Raw genomic sequence first — 25,782 nt, 5'->3', positions numbered from 1 at the left:
GTTTCATAAGTCCTCACCATCAGAAGATGCCTCAAACTAAACAATTTTTTAAGGGAAAAAAAAATCAATCTGAGGACTGTTTAGGTGTTCTTTTCAAAGAATTATGGGAAGTATAACTCTGTTCTTTTGACAAATACTTAGCATGTACTTACTTAGTAAAAGATCTTAAGAAGAACTTACCATGGAAAAATGTAGGTGGAACCATTATGGTGTACTTGATTGAGAGTTAAGTGAAACTGGGTTCAAACCCAGATCTGCCCATTCTACTTGCTCTAAGACAGTTAACATCTTTGAGTCTTGGTTGTCTCAGAGATACGTGGTACTAATAATCCTTCCCTTATAATATAATCATGAGAGAGAGAGAAGTGATTTGTACGTAAAGAAATATGCACAATGCCTGGCGGTTGGTAAGCACCCATAAAATGGTAGCTGATTTGATTATGAAGAGACTAGCCTTTGTAATGTCATTGCTTTGCATCTTCTTAAAAATTTGGGCAGGGGGAAGCATTTCTTCGTAGATACAGCAAAGGTTGTGTAACTCCACAAGCCTTAGGCTTAGCTCTCCTGAGTGTTTCAGTCCCTCAGCCTTTGTTCAAGCTCATTCTATTATGCTCAGCCCTGAGACTATTAGAAAACTGAGCCTGGCCATCACTTAGTCAATATTATTTAGCACAATGAATTGACAAACAGTAATGACTCCTCAGGATTGTTTGTTTTGCCATTTTAATAATTACTTATTGAAGAATCACTGACTAATCTATGACATAACATGTTTTGACGTCTCCCAATTATGTGCACATTATGGAATCTATGAGTTAGAGCTGTTGTCCTTTCCTGAGACAGAGACGGAGTTTGCAATTCCTTATTTGCCTAATAAGGTGGGTCCAGGAGCCAGGCAGAGATGGGATTCTTTTGACGACATTCTCATTCATTTTAAGGGTAGCATATTACAAGGTTGTGTGGAAATATGCAAATGTTGCTAAATTTCTAGGAATAATTTTACTTCGGGCATACTAGTTAACATTGCTTATAAACTGGGGAAGGAAAATGAGTTCTAGTTTTTCATTGTAACAAACAACTATTATTTATCAAGTCCTACTATATACACAGTGCTGAAATGAGCCAACAAACTGCTGATGAGACTGAGTTCTTCATTCACACATGCATTTAACGAACTTTTATTTTGTGTGTCATGCACTGTATTAGGCACTGGTGATTCGATGGCGACGTGAAACCCCTTTGTCCAGCATCTGCACACTTGTAGACACTCCCCGCCCCTTGCCACTTGGTAGCCTTCTCGGTTATCAGATCGACTGTCATGGTACTGCCTTTGCTTGTGATCAAGTCACATTTATTGTACTTAATAGTGGTGCCAGAGTGCATGAGTAGTGATTCTGGCAATTCAGATATGCCAACAAGAAGTATAAAGTGCTTCCTTTAAGTGCAAAGGTGTATATGTATAAGAAAGAACATTTTACATGAGGTCAGACAATTAAATTCGCAAACTCATTCTAGAAAAAGTGCTCCATACCTCATTGCTGAATATCACTATGGTCACCCTTGAAGTCCTCCCCTTGGGAAGCTATGATGCACCTAGTCCACCCTTCAAAGCAGTTTTGGAATTCTTTTTCTGGAATGGCCATCGTATTACCCTGGATGTCCTGAATGTCATCAAGATGTCTCCCTTTCAATATTTCCTTTATTGTTGGGTAAAGAAAACAGTCATTGGGGGCCAGATCAGGTGAGTAGGAAGGGTGTTCCAATACAGTTATTTGTTTACTGGCTAAAAACTCCCTCACAGACGGTGCCGTGTATTGTCATGATGCAAGGGCCATGAATTGTTGGCGAAAAGTTCAGGTCATCTAACTCTTTCACGCAACCTTTTGAGCACTTCCAAATAATAACCTTTGTTAACTTTTTGCCCAGTTGGTACAAATTCATAATGAATAATCCCTCTGATATCACAAAAGGTTAGCAACATCGCTGCAACAAGTTCACAAAAGTAATTGCAGACCTCATATATAGCGTCAGTACTATCCACAGTTTCAGGCATCCACCGTGGTCTTGAAACAAATCCTCTGTGGATAAAGACTACTATACAAAGATTCAGAGGCAAAGGGATGATAGGCATGGAGGGATACCTTGAGAGACTCTTTGAGGCTTCCAGTGTAAACTGTGTGGCCCTGATTTTAGCATTAATCTCTGCAATCAAGTTGTAAGTTCCTTATCAACACCTAAAAGGGCTAGTGCTAAGCTAGTGACGTTGAGTGAATATAAGCCTTTATTAGGAGCCCACTGACGTGGACAACTTTCTATGCCCTTGTAATGCAACCATGTCTTTGAGTTAGCTAAAAAAAAAATTTAAAAAAATGAAATGAGGTGTTGGGGGAGGAAAAGAAACACATCTGCCAAACAATTCAAGAATGAAAACTTGATAAGTACATAAATCTGGCGTCCATGTGGACAACAACAAAGCCCATAATGACAATGTGCAGCCCCTCATACCCACAGCTAACATTGATTGGGTGGGTATTAGATGCCATAGACTGTTTTAAATATTTTATATATATTCACTCATTGAATGTTTATCACAATTCTATGAAGTAATATATCATTAGTGTTTTGCAAATGAAATTGAAGTACAGAGTGATTTTAAAAAGTTGCCCAATATTATACTGCCGAGATTTGAACTCTAACAGTTGGGTTCTCAAAAGGCATGCTTGTAGCCGTTTGCCGAGTACACCTCACTGACCATCTTAGAAAGGCGGCTCACATCTGGCCCTACATCATTACTATTAAGTTCTGTATACATTATAGCTATTATTCTTCTCTCTATAAAAATGTGCACGGGAGGCGGTGGCACTGTAATTCTAAACTTGCATGCCGTTTTGATGTTTCGTTGGTCCCAGCTGTTTTCCCCACCCCCTTTCCTTTTTCCGTCCATGAAATAGACACAGTGAATCAGCATTTGGAAGCAGGGAGTACTCTAAACTTTGTTTGTTTTTTTTCTGGGGAGAGAGTCCAAAACCTTCATCAAATTCTCGAAAGGATCTCTGACCCTAAAATGTTAAATTCGCTACTCAGGGCCTATGCTAATTTTCAGATATAAATTCATAAACTTCGGTTATCATACTTTGTTCACCCTTGTAGAGCTGTCAGATGCCAAATGGAAATTACAGAGGTCTCTATTTGAGGGACATTTAATATAATTATTTTCACTCTGCATTTATTTCATTAATATTTATTGAGTGTAAAAATATATCCAGCCCTTGCCTACAAGTTCAAGGTCCATCTAGCTCTTGAATTCTGGCTTCTGCAACTTATCTTACTAGCATAATAACCTCCAGGGTGGCCACCTTGCTTGTATATAGTATTTAGAACTTGTCAAAATGTTTTCCCATGTAATGGGCTCAGTTTACCATATGGTATATCCTGTTGTATTAAAGGTGCCAATACTTAAGACGTTTCCTTCCAAAGAAGGAGACCGTGGCAGAATGAGGTTAGGATAGAGACAGAATGATTTATGCTGCTTTGCCGATCTCAAAGGCTGCCTTCCCAGACCTCTGCAGCTTGGATCAGAATGACTGATGGCAGCCACTATTGCAGCTCAACCTGGCCCACCTCAGGGCAGAAGAACCAGAGGTGAAGGAGACAAACAGGAGCTCGCTATCTCAGTTTTGTCTGGGGCTGGCCCCCACGACTTTTGAAAGAGAGTTGTTATTTGTCCTCCCCTTGATACTGACTTTAAAATACTGGGGAATTAAGCCAACTTGTCCAATAACTTTCTCATTACCCTTTTAAAAAAAAGTGGTATTTTTGAATTTTCAATTGTTCAGAAACTTTTTATTTACCCTCCTAAGAAAAAGTTGAGGAGAGTCATTGTGTGTGGTGGGAAGGGGTGGGGTGCTGAGCATTGGAGCCAGGACGCCAGGGTACATGCCCTGGGTCTGTCACCCCAAATCGCTGGGTGACCTAGAGTTTTTTTTTACTTTAGGCCTCAGATTCCTCCTCAGCAAAATGATGGGCTAGACCTAATGATCTCTAAGCCACCTTTTAATTTGAACTTTGCTGGATGTGTGTTTAGCGTTACCTGGAGTTCCCAAAGTACAAAGTTCAAGGGCAGGGTTCCCAAGACTGTCCTCACTTCTGATGTCAACAACCAACTTGGCGGTGGAAGTAGGGGTGGGAGGCTTCCAAAACTACCCTCAATTTCCACAACTCCCTGGGACTCATAGAACTCACAGAAAGCTGTTATACTTATGGTTACAGTTTATTACAGGGAAAAGATCCAGGTTTAAGTTAGCCAAATGAACAGACGCACAGGGCAGAGTCTGGGAGAGGCTCTAAGTCACAGTTTTTATTGTCCTCAGGACACATTACCCTCCTGGCACCAATGTACAACAGTCCTCATAGAGCATTGCTTTGCTAACCAGGGAAGCTTACCTGAGCTTGGGGTTCAGTTTCGATTGGAGTTCCACTAAGGCCAGACCTCATGTTTGGGCAAGACCAACTTCTTTACTACACAAGCACCCTAGGCTTATTGTTTATTAAGCCTGACTAATATTCATTATTAAGCAAACATGCGTAGACTGTTTTATTCTTTCAAAAGGTACAGGAGAGTAACCAATGTGTGCCAGGCACTGTTCTAGGTGCCAGATAGAGAGCAGAGAACAAAAACATTCCTGTGTCCCTGGAACTTCTGTTGTACTGGCATAATAACCACCACCCAATCAATATATACTGTCAGGTCGTCGTGCAGGGATAGGGAGAGCCGGGAGGGAGGAGTGCTATTTTACTTTATGTAGAGGGGGCAAGGAAGGCTTCTCAGAAAAGCGGGTACTGAAGCAGACACCCGACTGAGGCGAAGCACTGAGCTATGCTGCTGTCTGAAGGAAGGTCCTCAGCACAGAGGGAGCAGCACATGCAAAGCTCCTGGGGTCAGAGTGCTCTTTCTGGGATGTCTGGCAAATAAGAAGGGTGCCTATGTCTGGGGTGGGAAGCGGGGGTTGACACAAGAGTGGGGAGTGCTACAGGGGAGAAGTGGAAAAAACAAGGACAGCGCTGTCGCTGGAGCCAAGTCTTCTCTGCATTTTAAGAAAGTTGTTGTCACCATGTACCAAAATTCATTCAACATGGATCAAAGACTTAAGCATAAGACCTGACACAATAAACTGCATAGAAGAAAACATAGGTACTAAACTTATGGACCTTGGGTTCAAAGAGCATTTTATGAATTTGACTCCAAAGGCAATGGAAGTAAAAGCTAAAATAAACGAATGGGACTATATGAAACTGAAAAGCTTCTGCACAGCAAAAGAAACCATCGACAAAATAAAGAGGCAACCAACTGAATGGGAGAAGACTTTTACAAACAGTGCCTCTGATAAGGGGCTAATATCCAAAATATACAAGGAACTCATGAAACTCAGCAACAACAAAACAAACAACCCAATTGAAAAATGGGCAGAGGACCTGAAGAGACATTTCTCCAAAGAGGACTTACAAATGGCAAATAGACATACGAAAAAATGCTCAACATCACTAATCATCAGAGAAATGCAAATAAAAACCACAATGAGATATCACCTCACCCCAGTCAGAATGGCTATCATCAATAAGACAAATAGTCACAAGTTTTGGAGAGGCTGTGGAGAAAAAGGTACCCTCATACACTGTTGGTGGGAATGCAGACTGGTGCAGCCACTATAGAAGGCAGTGTAGAGGGTCCTCAAAAAATTACGAATAGAATTACCATATGACCCAGCAATCCCTCTTCTGGGTATCTACCCAAAAAATCTGAAAATATTTATACATAAAGACACGTGTACTCCAATGTTCATTGCAGCTTTGTTTACGGTGGCCAAGACATGGAAACAACCAAAATGTCCTTCAATAGATGAATGGATAAAGAAGTTGTGGTATATATACACAATGGAATACTATTCGGTGGTAAGAAAAGATGATATAGGAACATTTATGACAACGTGGATGGTTCTTGAGAGTATAATGCTAAGCGAAATAAGTCAGACAGAAAAAGCAGAAAACCCTATGATTTCACTGATATGTGGTATATAAACCAAAAACAACAAAAGAACAAGACAAACAAATGAGAAACAAAAACTCAGGCACAGACAATAGTTTAGTGGTTACCAGAGGGTAAGGGGGATGGGGAGTGGGAGATGAAGGTAAGGGGGATCAAATATATGGTGATGGAAGGAGAACTGACTCAGGGTTGTGAACACACAATGGGATTTATAGATGATGTAATACAGAATTGTACACCTGAAATCTATGTAATTTCACTAACAATTGTTACCCCAATAAATTTTTTTAAAAAAGAAAGTTGTACTCTGAATGTGTAGGAAGCCAATAAAGGACTTTGAGCAGAAAAGTGACATGAAGTGATTTGCATTTAAAAGGACCAGTCTTCCGGTTCCTGCTGCATAGAAACCATTCTGTAGAGGGGCACTGGAGGGATCATACACTGGTTAGAGTCTATTCACACAGTCATGGTGAGAGGTGATGGTGCTTGGAGCATGATAGGTAGGTAGCAGCAGAGGACGTGGTGAGACGTGGTGGGATTTGGGATGTATTTTGAAGTTAGAGCTGGCAGGATTTACAGACGGCCTGGAAGGATCAAGAAAAAGGAAGGTGGAGAAGGTATCGTGGGGGCAGCATTAGGGACTGAGCTGCCTTGTAAAAACCCAGGGAAATGTCAGGGCCACTGTCTGTGATATTAGTTTGGAGGTCATGGGAGAGGTTTGTACTCAAAATTCAAGTGTGGGGTTTTGTCATCATGTGAGTGTCAAGCCACGAGACTGGATGAGGTCACCTTGGATGAGACTGTGGACAGAAAAGTCTGAGACCTTTCACCTCTACAGTGCTTGTACGTTTAAAAGTCAAAGCAATGAGGAAATGCCAGCAAAGAAACCTGAGAAGGAGCATGCATTGAGGTAGCAGGAGAACCAAGACAGAGTGATACCCAGGAGTCAGTGAAGAAGGTGTGTCAGGAAGGAGGGAGTGCTCAGCTGCGTACACAAAACTGTTTCCAGCACGTTTGAAAAGCAGTGGTGTATCTAATTCAATAAGTCCTGTGAAATTAATCTACTGATTAAATGACCACAAACTTCTACTCTCTAATCCAATCTAAACGACTTTTAATAGTTCTCATCCAGATCCCCATAATTGTACCTTTAAATTTCTTTACCTTTAGTGGCCATAATAAAGTCCAGATGCCCAGCTATGGAAATTCTTTTTTTTTTTTTTTTTTTGACAGTGACATGTGGTTATTTGGCTTCTTCTAGTTGCAAATGAAGCCATAGGTGTTGAACCAAACAGTTGGCATATTGGGATGGTAACTATTAGAGTGATTGAATTACATCTTTCTTGCTATGTATCTGCTACATATTGTGTTATGGAAATGCCTCAGCATTTTTAGAATTTTGGTCTTTTTTATTCTATGAATTCAGCTTACTAGTTTTAGGGGGAAATGCAGACTGGGTTCAAATTTACTTATAAATTTACTTATGATATGTGGTATATATGTTGGTGTGTCTATGTGTATTTTCATACTCAGTTTGTGTTACTTTAAATAGTTAAAAGTTTCATCAGGTTAATGTTGCTTAGTTTGGTTTTAGCATTGCCATCTAGTTCAAGTCCTTAGTAGATAAAAATTTCTCTTTGAAAGAGTATGATGAAACTCATCTTGTGAATGAAATAACACTTTTGCAGTGGTTCCTCTATGCTGTAGTTCTTAGTCACATGTGGTTATTGAGCCCTAGAAATGTGGTTAGTTTTGAGAGGTGCTGTAAGCATAAAATAGAAACTAGATTTCAAAGACTTGACATGAAAAAAAGAATGTGAACATATCATTAATAACTTTATATTGATTCTATGTTGAAATTATAGTATTTTGGATATATTGAGTTACATAAAATATTTTCGTTTTTCAAAATATTTATCAGTATTTAAAAACATGAAAAGAAATTTTATCAGTTTATTTTCATCTGTTAATGTGGCAACTTGAAAAATGAACAGTTACAAGTGTGGCTTATATTATATTTCTATTGGACAGAGCTATTCTATGCATTCAATAGTGTATGCATTTATATCAGTGCCTCTCAGTTTCCTGGTGTGAAAAAAATGACTTTTGATCTTTTCATCCTAAAAAGTATATCATGACATTTTAAAACACTTGAAAATTTGCTTACTCCAAAAATATGTTCTCAATTTTCTTTGACAAAAATATGAACAAAAACCCACACATAACTACTGCAAAGTATTTTTACATATTCTTTTTGGCATATACACATTTTTAACGAAAAAAAATGATATTGGTCAATATACATAGTTTTATGACTTTTTAAACAACATAACACGGACATCAATCCTTGTCCTTATATACCTTTAAGTTTCCTCTGTACTAATATACCTGAAGGATATATCGTACTCTAAGAAGTAACTAGTTTATGATAGCAGTGATTTTTTAAAAATCTTTGGTGACAGCTTTATTGAGCTACCATATCATAAAAATTCATTCTTTTAAAGTATACAAATCCGTGGTTTTCAGTGTGTTCAGGCTTGTGGAGCTATTGCCCTTATCTAACTTGAACATTTTCATCACTCCAAAAAGAAATCCCAAACTCATTAGCAGTTACTCCCATTCCTCCCACCCCAGTCCTTGGCAACCACTAATCTACTTTCTGTCTCTATGGATTTGCCCATTCTGAACATTTCACATAAATGGCATCTCACAATATTTGGTCTTTTGTGACTGGCTTCTTTCACTTACTATATTTTCAGGGTTCATCTATGTTGTAATATATGTCAGTACTTCATTACTTTTTACACCTGAATAATACATAACGATATATATAGAGAGAGAGATATCACTTTTCATGTATGTCATATCACACAATGGCTATATTACATTTTATTTATTCATTTATCAGATGATGGATATTTGGGTTGTTCTGCCTTGGGGCTGTTATGGATAATGCTGCTATGAGTACTTGTCTACAAGTTTTGATGTGAATATGTGTTTTCAATTCTCTTGGGTATATACCTGGAAGTGAAATTGATGAGTCATACGGTAACTCTGTTTAACATTTTGAGGAACTTCCAAAATTTTTGTGGCTACTCCATTATGCAATCCCACAAGTAGTGTGTGAGGATCCCAATTTTGCCACATCCTTGCCAACACAATAACAGTGATTTTCAACTGAGAGGATAGTCATGCCTAAGAAGGACAAATCAGAATCTAGTGGTCAGTGGTTTGGAAAAAGATCTCCAAAGATTCTGTTGTGACCTCAACACACACACACACACACACACACACACACACTCACACACACAGAGCCAGCCTCCTATTTGGTTGACTTTGGGTATCTCTATTAGCCTTAGTAACATGAAAGTAATAATAGTATTTACCTTATAAGGGCTGTTGTTAGAATTAAATGAGATAATGTAGTAAAACCCTTTACACAGTGCCTGGTACATAATAAATACTCAACAAGTGTTAGCTACTAATATTAGATCAAAGACTTCATAATTTTCTATTATATGAACACACCATAATTTGCCTACCCAATTCTATTGTTGGACATTTGGGTTTGTTTCTAGTTTTTCGTGATTATTAACAGTGCCCTGAGAAATAAACTTATGGGTAAATTTTTGCCCACATCCATGATTGTTTTCTTAGGGTGAATTCTGTAAAGTGTCATTGTTTGATGCATTTTAAAGAAATTTGAAAGACATTTCCCAATATATATTCCTGTTTGAATTATACTGCAGTATTCCTTTTGAGAAGTGTAATCAGATATCAGACACTATTGCTAAACTGGTTTTGTAAATTCTCACCTTGCACCTAACAGATTTAATGCAAATTAAGACTGTCTTGGGCAGGACAGCCTAAATTTAATTCTAAAAACCACTGAATGGGAAAAGGTAAAGGACAGTACTTTCACTCAAGCTCTCTGATCTGGACTCTTGGATTTTTGTACCTTTTCTCTAGTTGCATCAATGCCCTAATTAGACAAGTAGAAAAGCTATCCGTGAAATCAGACACAGTGGATGTTTTGTTTTGCATGTAGGCAAAGCAAGGGCCAAAGTAAGGTGACAATGGAGCTTGAACAGTAGAAAAGAATGATTCATCGAGAGTGGGCATACACCTAATGTTCCTTATATTGTCAGGCCTAGAAGCCTTATGGCACAATTATTCACAGGTCTGCCATGCCAATTTCATATCCAGCCTGGAAGGGATGAAAGGCATCAAGTTTCCTCTGATGGCTATGGGAAAGCTTCATGGTAAAGGTAGGATTTTAAGAATTATTTAACATTATGGCCAGAGTTTGTTTGGATGGTGGAATGCTCTGGAATTGGAAACAGCTTGGGAGACTTAAGTGTCAAGAAATTGGAAGGAACTTTGTACAGATAACAGGGACTAGTAGGAAGATGTATCAGCAAGTAATGTGTTTCTGTTGGTCTGCTAATAAACGTTTAACAACCAGCTCTCAAAAAGAGGCCCTAAAAAACGTACTGGATCATAGTTTGTTTGTTGTTGTTTTTTCCATGTTATAGCTATCCCACCATGGCAGATTTCAGATTTGAAGCTACCAACATGATGTCACGTAAAGCAAAACTGGAAACTAGATGTATACAGTTGTCACAATTGGTTCTCAATGGCCAGTACATATCAGCTCTAGCACACCGCAGTATATTTTCATAAGTTGCTGTACTTGGATAATTGAGGAAACATTTTACTCGGTGAAATCCATTAGGAGTCCAGAGACTAAAATTAATGAGATATTTTAAGGTCAAGATGTTTTATTTTCTTTTCCTAGATTAAATGCCATGTTGAAGGATCACACATGTGGTATTACATATTATAACACGTACTAGAAGGAATTGCAAACCTTGCTAGAAATTCAAGAGGTCATCCTCTGGGCTATTAGCACATAAACCACCTCAGAGAGAGAGTTATGCATTTGGTGCTTAGTGGTCCTAGGAAGGATTCCTCAGTAGAGAAACGTGATTAGTTCTGCACATACAAACTATGGACATCAAGAGAAGATAATTCTAATTCCTTTCATTTGCACAGGACTCTGTGGCTTACAAAGGGCTTTTCCAACATGGTAAAATTTCATGCACCCCGTTTCCAGCTGCTCATTAAGACAGATTGATGGGTAGAAGAACTCAGGTTCCTAGGTCACTTTTGTTCACTTGAATGATTGACTTGTAGTGCATCTCTACACTTCTCTGCAGATGGAGACCCGGATGAGCCACTACTACGTACATAGAAGGAGTACTGACATTTTAGTGAGGCCTGGCTATGGGCCAAGCCTATGCCATGCGCTTTCCTTACATTGTCTCTGAAGCCAATCAACAGCCCTGTGAAGTAGCTCCTATTTTGTTCTTCCATTTTGCAAATACAGAGGCTCAGAGATGTTAAATGACTTGCCAAAGGTCATGAAATTCATAACTGCCTGACCTAGGACACAGACCAGGACTATTTGACACCAAAAGCCTATATTAAAAATTTCCAGACTGGCTTAGGTCAAAGGTTTTCATAAAATTGTAGATATTTAATGTGCTAATTGGACAGGATGACCTAAAAGTTTCCAGGATAGGCAGCAGTAAGCTAAGTCGGGTGAGGGCATATGGGGGACTATGCCAAGGGTAATGAAAAGGAATGTATGCACGTGCTGTCATGCTGAACTGTGTATTTAGAAGTGGTCTTTTCTGTGTCAAGCACAAGTGTGAATTAGGTGAGCCTTTCAGAGTGTCCTCTGCTGCCCCTTTTGTAGTCTGTGGCCCCCTCTACATAGACTGTAGATTAGACACTAAGTTCCATGATGGCAGAGAGTGACTACCTCTTATGCACTGGTGCTGCTGAATCTCCAGTCCTATCCTGGTGGCTGACACTGTAGGTGCTTAAGTGTTTGTTCACTATTGATGGTGATGATGATAGAAAATACTCAACAAGTAATAGCAATGTATTCTTTCCAAGCATTATCTCATTTAATGCTCACAATCATTCCACGAAGTAAATACTGTGCTTCACCCAATTTACAGATTTTAAAAAATGGCTTAGGGAGATCTTGTAACTTGCTCACGTATGCAATAGTAAGAGGCAGAAGTTCAGTTTTGCCTGATATCAAGCCGTGGGGCTTAACACTGTGCTGTAGTAACATATAGCTATAGTTATTGGTTTATAATGCATTTGTTGTATTTCTAAGAAAGCAGGTTATTAAAATCAGATGATAAACTTTAAGTCCAGTGACGCAAGGAACTTTTTTGTTTTAACTGTATCCCCAGCACCTAGAACAATTCTTGGAATATATTAAGTGCTCAATAAATATTTTTGGTGCATACGAGGTCTGACAACTTCACATACTTGCCACCATGCGCTTACATTGGCAGCACTATACAAATAGCTCGGTAAAGCTTCATAACCTTGGTATATCAGTGTCTCACAGCTGTGTTCGTGTTGATGTGTGGCAGTGTCTTGCTGAGTGGCGTTCATTATTGTTGTTGCGTGTTTTTGTGTGCCGTTGCAAGAATGCCTGAGCTTGAATTAGAGCAATGAACAAATATTAAATTTCTTGTTAAATAGGGCAAAAGTGGAAGTGAAATCAGAGACATGTTAGTCCAAGTTTATAGGGACAATGTCATGAAGAAAACGGCAGTGTACAAATGGAGTAAAGGTTTTTCTGAGGGGAGAGAATGAGTCACTGATGAAGAGAGGTCAGGGTGGCCAGTAAAGAGCAGAACTGATGAAAACACTGCAAAGATTCGTCGAATTGTGCGTCAAAATCATTGGCTGACTGTGAGAAGCATAGCAGACCAAGTAAACATCGATAGAGAAACAGGGAAATCTTAACTGAAAATCTTGGCATGAGAAAGGTGTGTGCAAAAATGGTCCCAAAGGAGCTCACCGATGAACAAAAGCAAAGGAGAGTTGAAGTTTGCCAAGATTTTTTGGAGAGGCAAGATGCTGTTTTGGGGCCATGTTATCACTGGTGATGAGACACAGGTGTACCAATATGACAATACTACTCTGAAACAAAGAGTCAAAGTGCACAATGGAAGTCAGCCGATTCTCCACAACCAAAAAACTTCCATCAGTCCAAATCAAGAATTAAAACGATGTTGCTAAAGTTTTTTGATATCAGGGGGATTATTATGAATTTGTACCAACTGGACAAACAGTAAACCAAGTTTATAATTTGGAAGTGCTGAAAAGGCTGTGTGAAAAAGTTAGACGACCTGAACTTTTTGCCAATCCATAGCTCTTGCATCACGACAATGCACCAGCTCACATAGCACTGTCTGTGAGGGAGTTTTTAGCCAGTAAACAAATAACTGCATTGGAACACCCTTCCTACTCACCTGATCTGGCCCCCAATGACTTCTTTCTTTATCCGAAGATACAGGAAATATTGAAAGGAAGACATTTTGATGACATTCAGGACATCAAGGGTAATACGACAGCTCTGATGGCCATTACAGAAAAAGAGTTCCAAAATTGCTTTGAAGGGTGAACTAGGCACTGGCATCGGTGCATAGCTTCCCATGGGAAGTACTTCAAAGGTGACCACAGTGATATTCAGCAATGAGGTATGGAGCAGTTTTTCTAGGATGAGTTCACGAACCTAATTGTCAGACTTTGTATGCATACCAAAATGGGTGGGAACAATTATTTTACTAGGACTAGGACTTACAAACTAGAAAATTACTGGCTCACAAGTTTTGTTGGGGGGGGGAGGGCAGTTGCAAGCATTTTAATAAGAGTAGAGCATAGAACCTAAATGTCACTGAACAAATCCAGTCATTTACTCATTAATTCAAGAACTATTTACATTTATTTAACAAACATATAAGTGCACATCTACTAAGTGCCAGATACTTAATATCAGAGATACACTGGAAATGATTGACAATAATAAGTAAACAGCTATTGCACAACGCATTGTGCCATGAAGAAGACCAAATAGAAGATGTAGGGACAGAACGACCAGAGGGAGGGACTACAGTGTGGTCAGGGAAATTCCTCCGTGACGTAAAACAATTCAGCTGAGATGCTGAAAATGCCAAGAACGTGAGGAAGGGGCATAGGAATGTGCAAATGCACACGCTTTCGGAAAAACCTTGCCATGTTGGAGGAATAGAAAGGAGGTCACAGGTCTTCTGAGAAATCGTCCACGTAGTCCTTCCTCTTGCCACCACAGGATTAAACAGGGCTTTCCCCACTCCCTTACTTCCTTTACTATACAACATTGTATTCACGTATCAAGCCAACAACTTCATTTTTCTTGGTTTTGGAGGGGCGGGGCTAGTTCCCACCCCTTGGTTGCTCCTAGTGGAAAGAAATGGTCCACAAAATGGAAAGCTTGGAATCTAGTTAATCCGGAACTGTGTCTTACGGGGAAAAAAATGCTGTATGTTAAATAAATGTAGGAGGAATTTTTCAGGAAATGTGAAAAGGAAAATTGAGTAAGTCCAGAGGCTTTATCTATGGAGGGGTCACTCCTCCCAATGGTTACAGTGGAAAATTCCTCAAGCACAGCCTAGCCAATGAGCCTGGGCCTACCCACTTCATCTTTGTTCCAATCTCACGCAGGGTCCAGGGGGATAGGGGGTGGATTTCCTCAATATTATTTATTTCAAGGTCTCTAATCACAACCTCAGCTCATTTCAACTGAAAGCAAGATGTCTTCTCACCACTTTGAAATGAACTTAGCTATTTTTCCCCTCCATCTTTTCTCCCTGTTCCCCATGATGCCAATCTGCCAGAGAAGCTAGACTGTATAACTACAGATGAGCTGACCACTGGAGCCATAGTGATGGATACAGCTCATCACATGGAAGAACCATCTCGGCAACTGGTGCTGAAGTGAATTACATCAACTTGCACCAGTCTTCTTCTGTTCCTGGAATTTCATACGTGAATTTTGAACAAATACCGTGTTTCCCCGAAAATAAAACCTAGCTGGACCATCAGGTCTAATGCGTCTTTTGGAGCAAAAATTAATATAAAACCCAGTCTTATTTTAACATAAGACTGGGTCCGAATAGAATAGAATAGAATAGAATAGAATAGAATAGAATAGAATAGAATAGAATAGAATAGAATAGAATACCGGGTCTTATATTAATTTTTGCCCCAAAAGATGCATTAGAGCTGATGGTCCAGCTAGGTCTTATTTTTGGGGAAACACAGTAGTCAAACAAGCATGTGACACTTAACCACCAGATGAGAATAACATGGGATCTATTGTAAGCTGAACTTCCCTCAAAACTTATATCAAAGAATATCCCTACTCTCTCCTCCCAGAGATGCATCGTTGCTTTTTGGAGATGGGGACAATGCCATTTTCCACCTTCCAGAAGCATCTATTCTTCATGGAAATCTAATAGCAATTTCCAGCCTCTGTTAAGGACTTGTTTTCCTGTTTTTTTTGAACTTCAAATACTTTCTAAATTGTGTTAGCCGAAGCATTGTATGTATATAATTAACTCACAGGTCCCTCTGGGCTCATCTTGCTGAACTTGTGGAGCTTAACTGAGCAAGACATTTGCTGTTTCTCCTACAGTGACACCCAGTGAAATGAATCCCTTCTAGAAGATGAAACCGGCAAAATTTCTTTTCCAAATTGGCTTTCTAGTGATTGGGGTTGCGTCATAAATGATGTTGGTTGTTTCATAACAATAATGATTTAATTTTCTTTCAAATAACGGAATTTGCAATTTGGGAAAACATGGGTGGGGGCAGGAGGGCATTTGGTATTTTACTCCCAGTTGAAGTAGGAAGACAGGCCACTTTTTGTGTTCATTGGATCTTTGGAATTTCCTCAGGGTAGCAGTGGCTCTCTGTGGGCACAGGGCTCCGAGGTACCTTCCATGTTGAGAGCAAATGTTGTCCTACCTTCATAAGCCAAACCTACAGGAGGGCCTGCAGTAGTTGGTCTGGAATAAAGTACAGCGTGTAAGAAGGTGGACTTGTTTAGCATGACTGTGTTGTGTAGATTCATCTCAGCCCTCTGCTTCCCTCTGCCTGTGTAGACATAGACTCCTACAGTTAGAAAATGTTCGGGACTGGGAATGAGGAAGTCAGATGTGATCGCAGAAAAGTTCTGGCCCCTCTCCCCCCTTCTGTTCCTAGCACAGAAGGTTTAAACTAAGCGCTGAGAAGCTCTTCTCTCGATTCCTCTCTTTCTGAGGCTTCGAAAACCAGGCCTTGCCCTTTAACTTCATCAAGGGGCTGCATGCATGCTACAAGGATGAGCAAAAGCGACCTGGACGTAGGCTTCCTGGCTACCCAAGGGAACCCACTTCTCTTTGAGGTCCTGAAGCGCCGGTGCCCGGAGAAAGGCAGCGAGTAGGGGCTGTGGGTGCTAGAGTGAACGCCGCCGGTAGCTGCGTAGCACCGAAGGAGGGAGGTGGGGAGCGCATCTGTGCTTTTAGCGTCTGCAAGCGAGCTGCTCGCTGTCCAGGTGTCGGTTCGCGGCTGCGTGCGCCCCACTACAGCAGAGAGCAGCCGCAGCCTTAGCGTCGGCCACCACCGCTGCTGGGGAAGAGTCCTGGGGCTGCTGACGCGGTTGGGAGGAGCCTCGCCTTTAATGCATCAGCCGCCTCCAGCCTTCTGCAGCAGCAGCAGCAGCAGCTGCGAGCGCGCGCGTGTGGGTGTGCGGGTGAGTGCGCTGGCGCCGGCCGCAGTACCCTGCCCAGCTCCCCGCCGGCTCCCTCGCCCCCACCAGCCGGAGCCGCCCTCCCGTGGGACCAGCACCCTCACCCGCGCCGGGCCACGCTGAATCCTGCCCTTGCCATCTCGCCACTGCAGCCCAGGTCCAGAAAGGCACCATTTTGTCGCGGCTGCCCGCTCTCCCAGGGGGAGGAGGGATTTTTTTTTTTTTTTTTTACATTTTCGGAGCGGCTGCCAAGAAGGGGAACCTGTTGGGCATCTCCCCAGCCCCGCTTGTGAGCGCCGCCGGGGCAGCGGGCGGAACCAGCCCCCTCGGGGCACAGCGCATCTTGGCACCGGAGGCAGGCGCAGCACCCTCGCTGGGAATTGGAGCCGGAGTGAGCGCACCGCGGGAGGAGCCGCCGCAGCCTCGGAGATCCCGAGTGGAGGAGGTGACAGCTCCATTGCCGGGTTTTTATTTTTTTTCTCTCTCCGCCTCCCCGTCTCCTCCTCAGGCTCGGACCATGGTGCAGTCCCACTGGCTCCCCTGCCCCCCTCTCCTGTGAGACTGGCTGCGGGGAGGGATCATGGATACTTGTCTGCCGGCTTCTGGTTCCCACGCAAGGAAGCCTGCTGTCAATGGAGGAGGACATTGATACCCGGAAAATCAACAACAGTTTCCTGCGCGACCACAGCTATGCGACCGAAGGTAACGCCAGCCCCGCCGCATTCCGCCGCTGCGGCTGGGAGCAAGTTGAGGATCGCTGTGCTCCGCGGGCTGCAGGGCGCCTGGTGGCCGAGACACCTTCGGGCCCCGGGGCTGGGGCGGGGGCTCGGCTCTCAGGGCCGGCCACCAGGGCGCCCCCGAGCCGTCTGGGCTCCGCGACGTGAGCCCGGCGTTCAGCAGCAGGTGGACCCGGCGCCCACGGGAGTTAAAATGGCCCTCAGGGATTAGGCTTTTCAGGGTGGGGCTCTTGGCTGGAAAAATGACCCCCAGAAGGCAGATGACCCCTCCCCCAAGATGTTTGCAGGGGTCTTTGTGGGAGACAAGAAGGAAGGGGCCCAGAGGGACCGTGGGTCCTCCCCTCCCTGAGCGGAATGTTGTGCCTCTCAGCGGCTGCAGGGAGGGCATGGTTTCATTTCCTGCCGGTTCATCTCTCCGGCCGGGTTACCTGCTCAGACAATCAAAACCCCAAAAGGCCCTTTGCAAAAGGGCGACCCCTCTCCCCTTGGAAGTGCATTAGTAAGAAATGAAAAGGTGGCTGGGGAAACGGTGTTCCGGAGGCAAGCGAATGAGTCTGACACGTGGGGAAAGCAATCCGAGCAGCGAGGCCTTTAAAAATCACCATTATGAATTCTGCAGCAGTAGTTTCTGCTGAATCAACAGCCAGCAGAAAGCAAGAGGGTTCAGTAAGCTGAGCTTTGCCAAGAGGTGAAATTGTCTTTTCTCTCTCTCTCTCTCCCGGCTTCTTCTGAGATTAACCTGAGTGCAATGCAGGCAGGCAGAAGTCAGCAGGTGGAACTCACTCCGCCTTTTGTGGGTGAATAGAGTGGAGGCATTCTTTTTAAATACCAAAACTTTTGTATTTTTGCCTTCATTTTCTACCTGTAGGCCTTTATCCTTAACCACTCGCATAAAGTGTTGCATTATCACATTGTCATGTCCGTGTGAGAAAATGTGTGTGAGAAGGCGTTAGGAAAATGTAGCAAGGTATGCCAATTTAAGATTATTCTTAATCTTGGATGCTAAAATTTCTATAGTATTTAATAAAATCAAAACTACTATATGAGTATGATGGGGGGAGTAAAAAAGTTGAAGTGCTGGAAGAAATAAAAAGACACAATTTGTGGGTAAAAGTGACATCTTCTATAAACATCCCTGGAAGTTTTAGAAAGAAAGAATGCCCAGCCCTATTGAAAAATCTCCGTTCATCATTATTATTGGAGAGCAGCAAGCCTAAGACATCCATGGTGTTAGGTTATGCAGATTTGTATGAGCTCTGGCCTTTAGGACCTAAGAAATGGCTTTAGCTCCTTCCGCCATACCAAACACCATACTTGCTGATTCTTTTTATTTGCAATGTGTTTGTAAGATGTTCTTTCTCAGTCGTAGTGCTTTGTTACTGACTCAGTTACCAGGTACAATATGATTATCTCTACGTCTGAGCATGTCATCCAAGAGAGAAGTTGGCTTTGGGTCTCTTGGCTTTTGGGATGGGGGAGAGGGGAAGGACACTTCTTTCTGTTTGTGACAACAAAGAAAGAGCACTGCCTTCGTGTTTTCTTAGGCTATGCCTTCAAGTGCAGGCAAAGGAAACTTACTGAGCTGGGAAGACAGGCAAATTGGGGCCGTGTGTATAGAAGTGTCATCTGTGGAATGAAGAAATGAGTGAAAAATGGCATTCCTTATTGCTTTCTGGGCTCTAATCTTTGTTCCTGTTTTATGGCATTTTTGTAAACTCTGATTCTGGATTAAATATCTGGATTCATATAGTCAAAAATGAGGCATGAGTTCATAGCAAAGAGTTTTCTTAAATCTTTTCTACATCAACCTCTCAGATATCTCTGTCTTTCTCTGTTTCTGTCTCTGTCTCTCTCACACAAAAGACGCTCAAAACTAAACAAACCTTTGTTTCACTGTAGACTTATAGGTGTCTTTACCTGATTGTGGTGAAGCTTTTGGAAGAAAACAAAATGGAACTTAGACAATGTTAACAGCAGAAGTTGGTTAGACCAGGAAGTTGTGTGTAGCCTTAATGTATTCATTTTAGGGGACATTCATGCTGGCCAGAGGGAAAGCTCCTTGTTCTCCTGATAAATACCTTAAAAGTGCTATACAGCTTGAAAGAGCACCCAATCATAATATTCTTTGTTAAAATCCATGTTTTTCGGGACTTGCCCCCAAAGTTCTTGTCCCCTCTATTAGCTTAAACTTTTTGAGCAATTAGCTTCTAGGTCCTTCCATAGTCTTTGCTTTTCTTTTTGTCTCCTGCATTTTCCTACCTGCCCATGTGTGTCAGATTTTTTTTCATCAAGATCCCTTTCGCATTTATTTCTGAATTTTTCTTCCCTGGGCTCAGATCATTCCACACTGCAGCATTCTATTTAAAGCTGAAAGGTTTTTGCTGTGTAGTTAGTGTGAAGGACTCTAAGCTCAATTTGCATTGTAAGTGGTAGCTGTAGGCAAGTTCATCCAGCTAAGAGCAATGCAAATGCTAAAGGACACTTACCCCAGATCCCAAGTCAGTCAGCCTCCTTCTCTCTCTCCCTCTCTCCCTCTCCCTCCCTCCCTCTCCCCCTCTCCCTCTCTGTCTCTCCCTCTCTCCCTCCCTCCCTCTCTCAAGAAATGCCTGATGTGTATTTATTAAGGACATTCCTATGACTCTTCTTTTATTCGGGTCGTTAAAGTCACCACCCTTCCCTGCCTTAACCTATCTTTCTCCTCTCTTTTTAAAATTACCATCTTTGAGCATCTTCTGTGTTCCAAGCACTGTGCTGAGCTTTTGATATGTACCATTTTAATATATCCAAACCCTGCTAAGTGGGTATTGTTATTTCCATTTTAAGATAAGGAAACTAAACAGTGGAGGCCCAGAAATGTTACTAATTTGCCAGGTCACACAGACCATCAGGGAAGAGCTTGTCTTCAAACTCAAGACTGTCTGAAGCCTATACTCTCCCACTAGAAAATTCTATACTGTCTCATTTGCCTATAACCATGAGCTATTGTTATGGGGAAGACACAATGGTTTTATCTTTGTGGGTAAACTGTATTCCCATCTGGGGTAAAATTATTCGCAGGGATCATGTTGAAGTATGTATATAAGGTTATATACGAGGAAAAACATGGGTGGGGTTGGAATAATCACTGAAACAAAAACACAATGGTTTTACTGGCTTTTTCAGATATGGAACTGAGTTTCCTAACCAAGGGTTCATCTTTCTCAAATCTTTTTATTCTGTATATGGATTTCTTTCTATATTTTTAGACTTGTTAAAACCAACTAAAACCCTCTCTCCATTAGAGCAGTCTGAGAGTTTTCAAGATTAATCTCCCTACTCACAAATGGGGCCACAGACAGAATAATCTATATAGGTGGTGTTTACAGGAATGGCAATCTGGATAGAAGGGGAAGTCAAAGAGCATGTTTTAAAACAACCACTGTTGTTCTCAGTTTTCTTAGCTGTAAAATGGGAATAGCAATAGAACCTATGCCACAGGAAAAATTATTTAATACAGAGAAAGCACTCAAGACAGCACCTAATACAAACCCAGACCTCAGTAAATGTCCTCGATATATTATAGCTGTTGTTATTATTACATAAGCTGCAAGCACTGTTTTTCCTTGGATTGTATTGATTTTGGCTAATCTTGAGAAGAAGAGCTAGTGGAGATGGCAGAGAGATCATTAAAACCCACCAGTCTTTTCTTGGCTCAGCTACTAGCCAGGGAGTTTGCCATTTATTAATGTGCCTTAATGTCCCTGCTGGTTTTATTCTCACAGCAAGTAAGTTCTGTCTTCTCTCAGAGGCCTTAAAAAACCCATATACTGTTTGTATATGTTATAGGAAGAACAAATGCATTTGTTCCATGTACCTCTTTCCAATAATTCATTCTGCCTTTAATTCTTTGAACAAATGTTAATGGACTTTCTGCAGAGGTGTTCTAGCATGTTCCAATACAGATATGGTTTCTGTCCTCATGGAGCTTTCAGTCTAGTGGAGGAGGCAGACGTTAAATCAATAATTTTGCAAATAAACATATAGTTTTCAATTGTGATAAATGATATTTAGGAAGAACACAGGGTGCCCTGAGATCATATGCAAGGCAAAAAGGCAGATCTAACTTAGATTCGGGGCTCAGAGACAGCCTCTCTGAGAAAGTTTAAGCTGAGAACTAAAGAATGAGTCAGGAATTAACAAGAGCTGAAGGTATTTCAGGTAGAAGGGACAACAGGTACAAAGCCCAGAGATGTTAAACAGTCGGATAGATTCAAGGAATGGAAAGGTGCCTCTGGCTGCAGCATAAGGGACAAGAGGAAGAGTGATGAAAATGAGACTGGAGCCTGAGTTTACTTTGGGATGTACCCAAAACAAGAAAGATTAAGGCTAGGATAAAGGGATGGATAAATGGTAGATATATGATAAAGCAAGTAAAACATGTTAATGATAAAATGTCAGTCAGTGGAAATTCACTAATTTTTTTTCAACTTTGCTTGTCTACCTGGAAATTTTCATCATAAAATGCTAGGAAAAGAGACTGAAGGGGTATTTAGGGGCCAGATCACATTGAGCCTCATTGACCATAAGGAGTTTGGATTTTTTCCAAAGATGGATCGAAAGCCATTAAAGGATTTTGGTCAGGAGGGGACTATGACCAGGTTTGTTTTTGCAAAGCTTAGTCTGGCTGCTATGCAGGGTGGGGTCATAGGGCTGGGCAGGAAGTGAACAGGAGCGAGCAGGGAGATAATTAGGAGGCGGTCCTCGGATAGTGGCATCAGTAGAGATGGAGAGAATTAAACAGATTGGAGATACACTGTAGAAGAAGAATGGGTAGGATTTACCTGGTGGGATAGGTTGGGTAGAAATGGAGAAGTAGATGGAGACAGTGTGAAGGATGACTCCCTCCCAGGATGTTGCCGTAAGAATGAATGCATCACAGGGCACTTCACCGAAACCGAAAAAGATTTTGGAAATTGATTCATTTGAGGGGCATGTGAGACATCTATCTCCCAGTGAGACTTTGAGATTAGCAGTTGGATATCTAGGTCTGAAGCTCAAAAGTAAGATCTGGACTAGACATATAACTTGGGATGTCACCAGCATATTAAAGGTATTTAAAACCACGTGACTAGATGAGATGTCTAGGAGAAGAGCACCCAAGTAGAACTTGAGCCAATGAGTGAAAAATTGCAAGGCAACTGATCTTGGCTTGGTTTAAAGAAATGGTACCAAAAAGTACCTCCCAGTGGAGTGCCTTGGTAAGCAGAGTTAACCACATACTGAAATTATTCAAGTCACGCTATATGGCCATTTCTCAGCAAGAAGAGTCCAGTCTTGGGTAAATTGAGTTTAGAGGGTCTCTCAACTTGAGATCTGTGTGATCTGTGAAACGTGATAGCTTCTTAGGGGCACAAGAATAAAAGCGAGGAAGTAGAGGTCTCTGCTTTTCCCGCATACCTATGTTCAAGGAAGAGAGAAGCTATGATGAATAAAACTGGGAAGGTACATGAAAATGACGTTTGATATGAAGGTGCTGGGAAGGCATTGGAAAAATAAGAGGAGGTGGTATGATGGAGAGCTGCCTTGTAGTTCCTTAAGTTGCTTTGGTATATTTGTATGCAAATGCCAGGTCAGAATAGTATTTCCAATGCATATGGATGAATATTTGAGTTCTCTGCTGTTCTCGGAAAACTATGAAATGGAAGGTGGGCAGAAGCTGCCTTATACTATTATAAATGACCTTTCTGGGGATGGGAAATGTTCTGCTACTAAACGTAATAACCAGAGTGCATTGAAAATCACTAGCAAGTATTCATTATTAGCATCCGGGTCCCCAGGGGCAATCCCAAGCCCTTTATGAGGGTTGGTCAGAAACGTACCAGTGAACCTGGGGTGAATAATATTAGGCTAGTCCTGTCAAAATATTGGTGATGCTCCATGAAAAGAGCACAGCTGTAGACTGACATTCCTAGACTCTGGCATTTGCATTTACGAGGAAACGAAGGGTCCAATTTAGACAGTTAGCTGAGGGTAAAGAACTAAGGTTTCTTGAGTACTGTCAGTGTTTCTCATGTGTTTACTCAGTTAATCGCCTTCCACAGCCCTGAAAGAATGGTTGCATTACCCTCATTTTTCAGAATAAGAATTTCGAGGTTTGGATTCGTAAAGAAACTTGTGTTAAGGGGACATACTTGTAAGTGACAGAACCAGATTGGAACCCATGACCGCCTGGCCTCCAAGCATGTGCTCTTTGTCCACCCCTGCTGCCTCTTGTCGGATTTTAGGGGGACAGAAATGCAGATCGCGTTCTACCCTCTGCATACACCGCCCAGTGCCCATTCGATGCTGCTCAATTCACTTGGTCCATCTCCTCCCACTACGGCCGTGCATGTGTCTGCACCTTTCTCTTTGTCCTTCAAGGAAGGAGCTCAATTCCCCCACCTAACCCCAGAACCTTTGCTGACCTCCACCTATGGGTTTATTCTATTCTCTTAAGAAATGAAGGAAAATATTTGTCAAATTGATCAATCAAACTGTGAAAATTAGCTGGATTTTTATAGCCTTCTCCATGTCCCTCACACTGCAGTTTCCAGGCCGAGTTGATCTCCTGGAGCAAAGCAAAAGGAGTGGGACAGAGGCTGCTGTGTGATGGCCGATATTCTTTTGCACATAAATGTGGAGGTGTCTGAGGCCTCATTTTGGCCAGGGCAGCTCTGCATGCTGCCTCTCCTCATCCCCCATTAATAAGATGAGTTTTACTTTCACTAACCTTGTCATCTTTGCTACCAAATTTCCTTCTTTTGCCTTTCCAGTAGAACTCTAGAATCAGGCTGAACATCACCTCTGACATAACAGGCCAGTGCTGACATAACTATCCCATTGGGAGCACAGATTCTTTGAACAAGACTATTGGGAGCTTTGACTTAAATAATCCAGGAACCCTTGAATTCTTATGCTCCAAGTTCACTATTGAAAGAGTTGGGAGTAATAATGATAGGATATGCATGTGTGAAGTCCATAGAAAACTAATTAGTATTCATTGTTTTTTTTTGCCGAAAGGGTCATGGTGGGTAATGGAAAAGATGGAACTGTAGAAGGGGAAGTCAGATTCTCAGGTCTGTGCTTTAGAAGAAAGAGATGGGGTTGCTTACAGCAAATGAAAAGAATGAAGGAGACTGTGGGCAAGGAAGCTGGGGGACTGACAGCCTCCTCCATCATGCATTGCTGATTCTGCCACTCTAAATCCATGTTAAGTGACGAACCTGAAGTAGTCACAGAGTGGCAGGCTGCCTCCCCCACTTCATGGAGGGCGATCAGCCCTGTGACACACAACAGATGTAGAAAAGCTGGAAAGGGCACAACAGATGTAGAAAAGCTGGAAATAAAAAAGGAATATTGCAGCAAGATGCTGAGCACCCCCAGGTGGTCTGAAAGACAACGCGGATCTCTAAGTAGGAAATATCACCAGGAAGTGTCTCACCTGAAAGTGTTTTACTAAAGAGCAGAGCTGTGCAAGAAACTGCAGAGAGTAACATTGTTTATGTAACTTTGCAGAAGTCAAGCTGGGACTGGGGACACCCAAGTCAAGAGGTCTGTTGGGTCACAGCAGCTGTATTGTTGTCATTTGCATTTCTCTCTGTCTTTATGCCTTTATTTATAAGGCAAATAATACAGAAATGCCTTCTTACTTGAAAGGATTCACGCATTACAGAAGGAGATAAAGCAAATTATGAACACCCTCCATCCCAGACACTTCGCATTTACCTGCCTGGGGGTACCATTGACAGTGGTTGGGGCTGCTTCGTCAGAGCCACCTTTGTATGCATGGTTATACACTTAAATAGACATGTACTGATGGCCATTGTGGGGGGTGGAGTTGGTTTCTTTGAATCACAGAATGCATACTGTTTTATTTGCACTTTGTTTTTTTCTCCCACTCGATTTGTATTTGAAAGATCTTTTCATATCAGGACACCTACGCCTGCCTTGTTCTTTCTAATGGCTGAATAGTGACCACGGTCTGACCGTACCATAGTTTCTTTAGTAATTCCCTTGTGGATGAATGGAAAATTGTTCCCAGCTTTTTATGTTACATAAGATGCTGCAGTGTTTATTCATGTATATATGCTTCTGTTCAAATGGTCTCCTTCCTGATTTTATCATCTTTAAAGCCAAGATCTTGGTTCCCATTTCTTAGAGAAATGGTAAAAAGGATTCTCTGGTCCTCCATTTGTTCTCTAACTAACCTTGGATAAGTCATTCGGCCTCGCAAACTTGAATTTCCTAATGTAGAAAATGGGAATACCTATTTATGTGCACAGTACTGACTACACCAAAACCACTGAGGATTTAAGTATCACTAACAAATAATATTGATT

General features: G+C 41.7%; 1 protein-coding gene across 4 annotated transcripts in view; it reads left to right on the top strand.

Moving 5' to 3' along the window:
* The window catches only part of PPP2R2B (protein phosphatase 2 regulatory subunit Bbeta), a 368,799-nt gene that overhangs the window by 97,697 nt on the left and 245,320 nt on the right, over positions 1-25,782 (top strand). The window contains exons 1-2 of one of the 4 annotated variants that reach the window (XM_081034957.1): positions 16,650-16,691; positions 17,197-17,390. The exons of 1 other annotated variant lie outside the window; for it this stretch is intronic. In XM_081034957.1, the coding sequence (XP_080891083.1) occupies positions 17,321-17,390 (70 nt within the window). In that variant the 5' untranslated portion in view covers positions 16,650-16,691; positions 17,197-17,320. Of the gene's footprint in view, positions 1-16,649; positions 16,846-17,196; positions 17,391-25,782 lie in introns of those variants that run through there. 2 more of the 4 variants (XM_081034958.1, XM_081034955.1) reach the window with 2 other exon arrangements.

Source organism: Rhinolophus hipposideros (assembly GCF_964194185.1).
Source record: "Rhinolophus hipposideros genome assembly, chromosome: 23".
Lineage (NCBI taxonomy): Eukaryota > Metazoa > Chordata > Mammalia > Chiroptera > Rhinolophidae > Rhinolophus > Rhinolophus hipposideros.
This window is presented reverse-complemented; position numbering and strand designations above follow the sequence as displayed.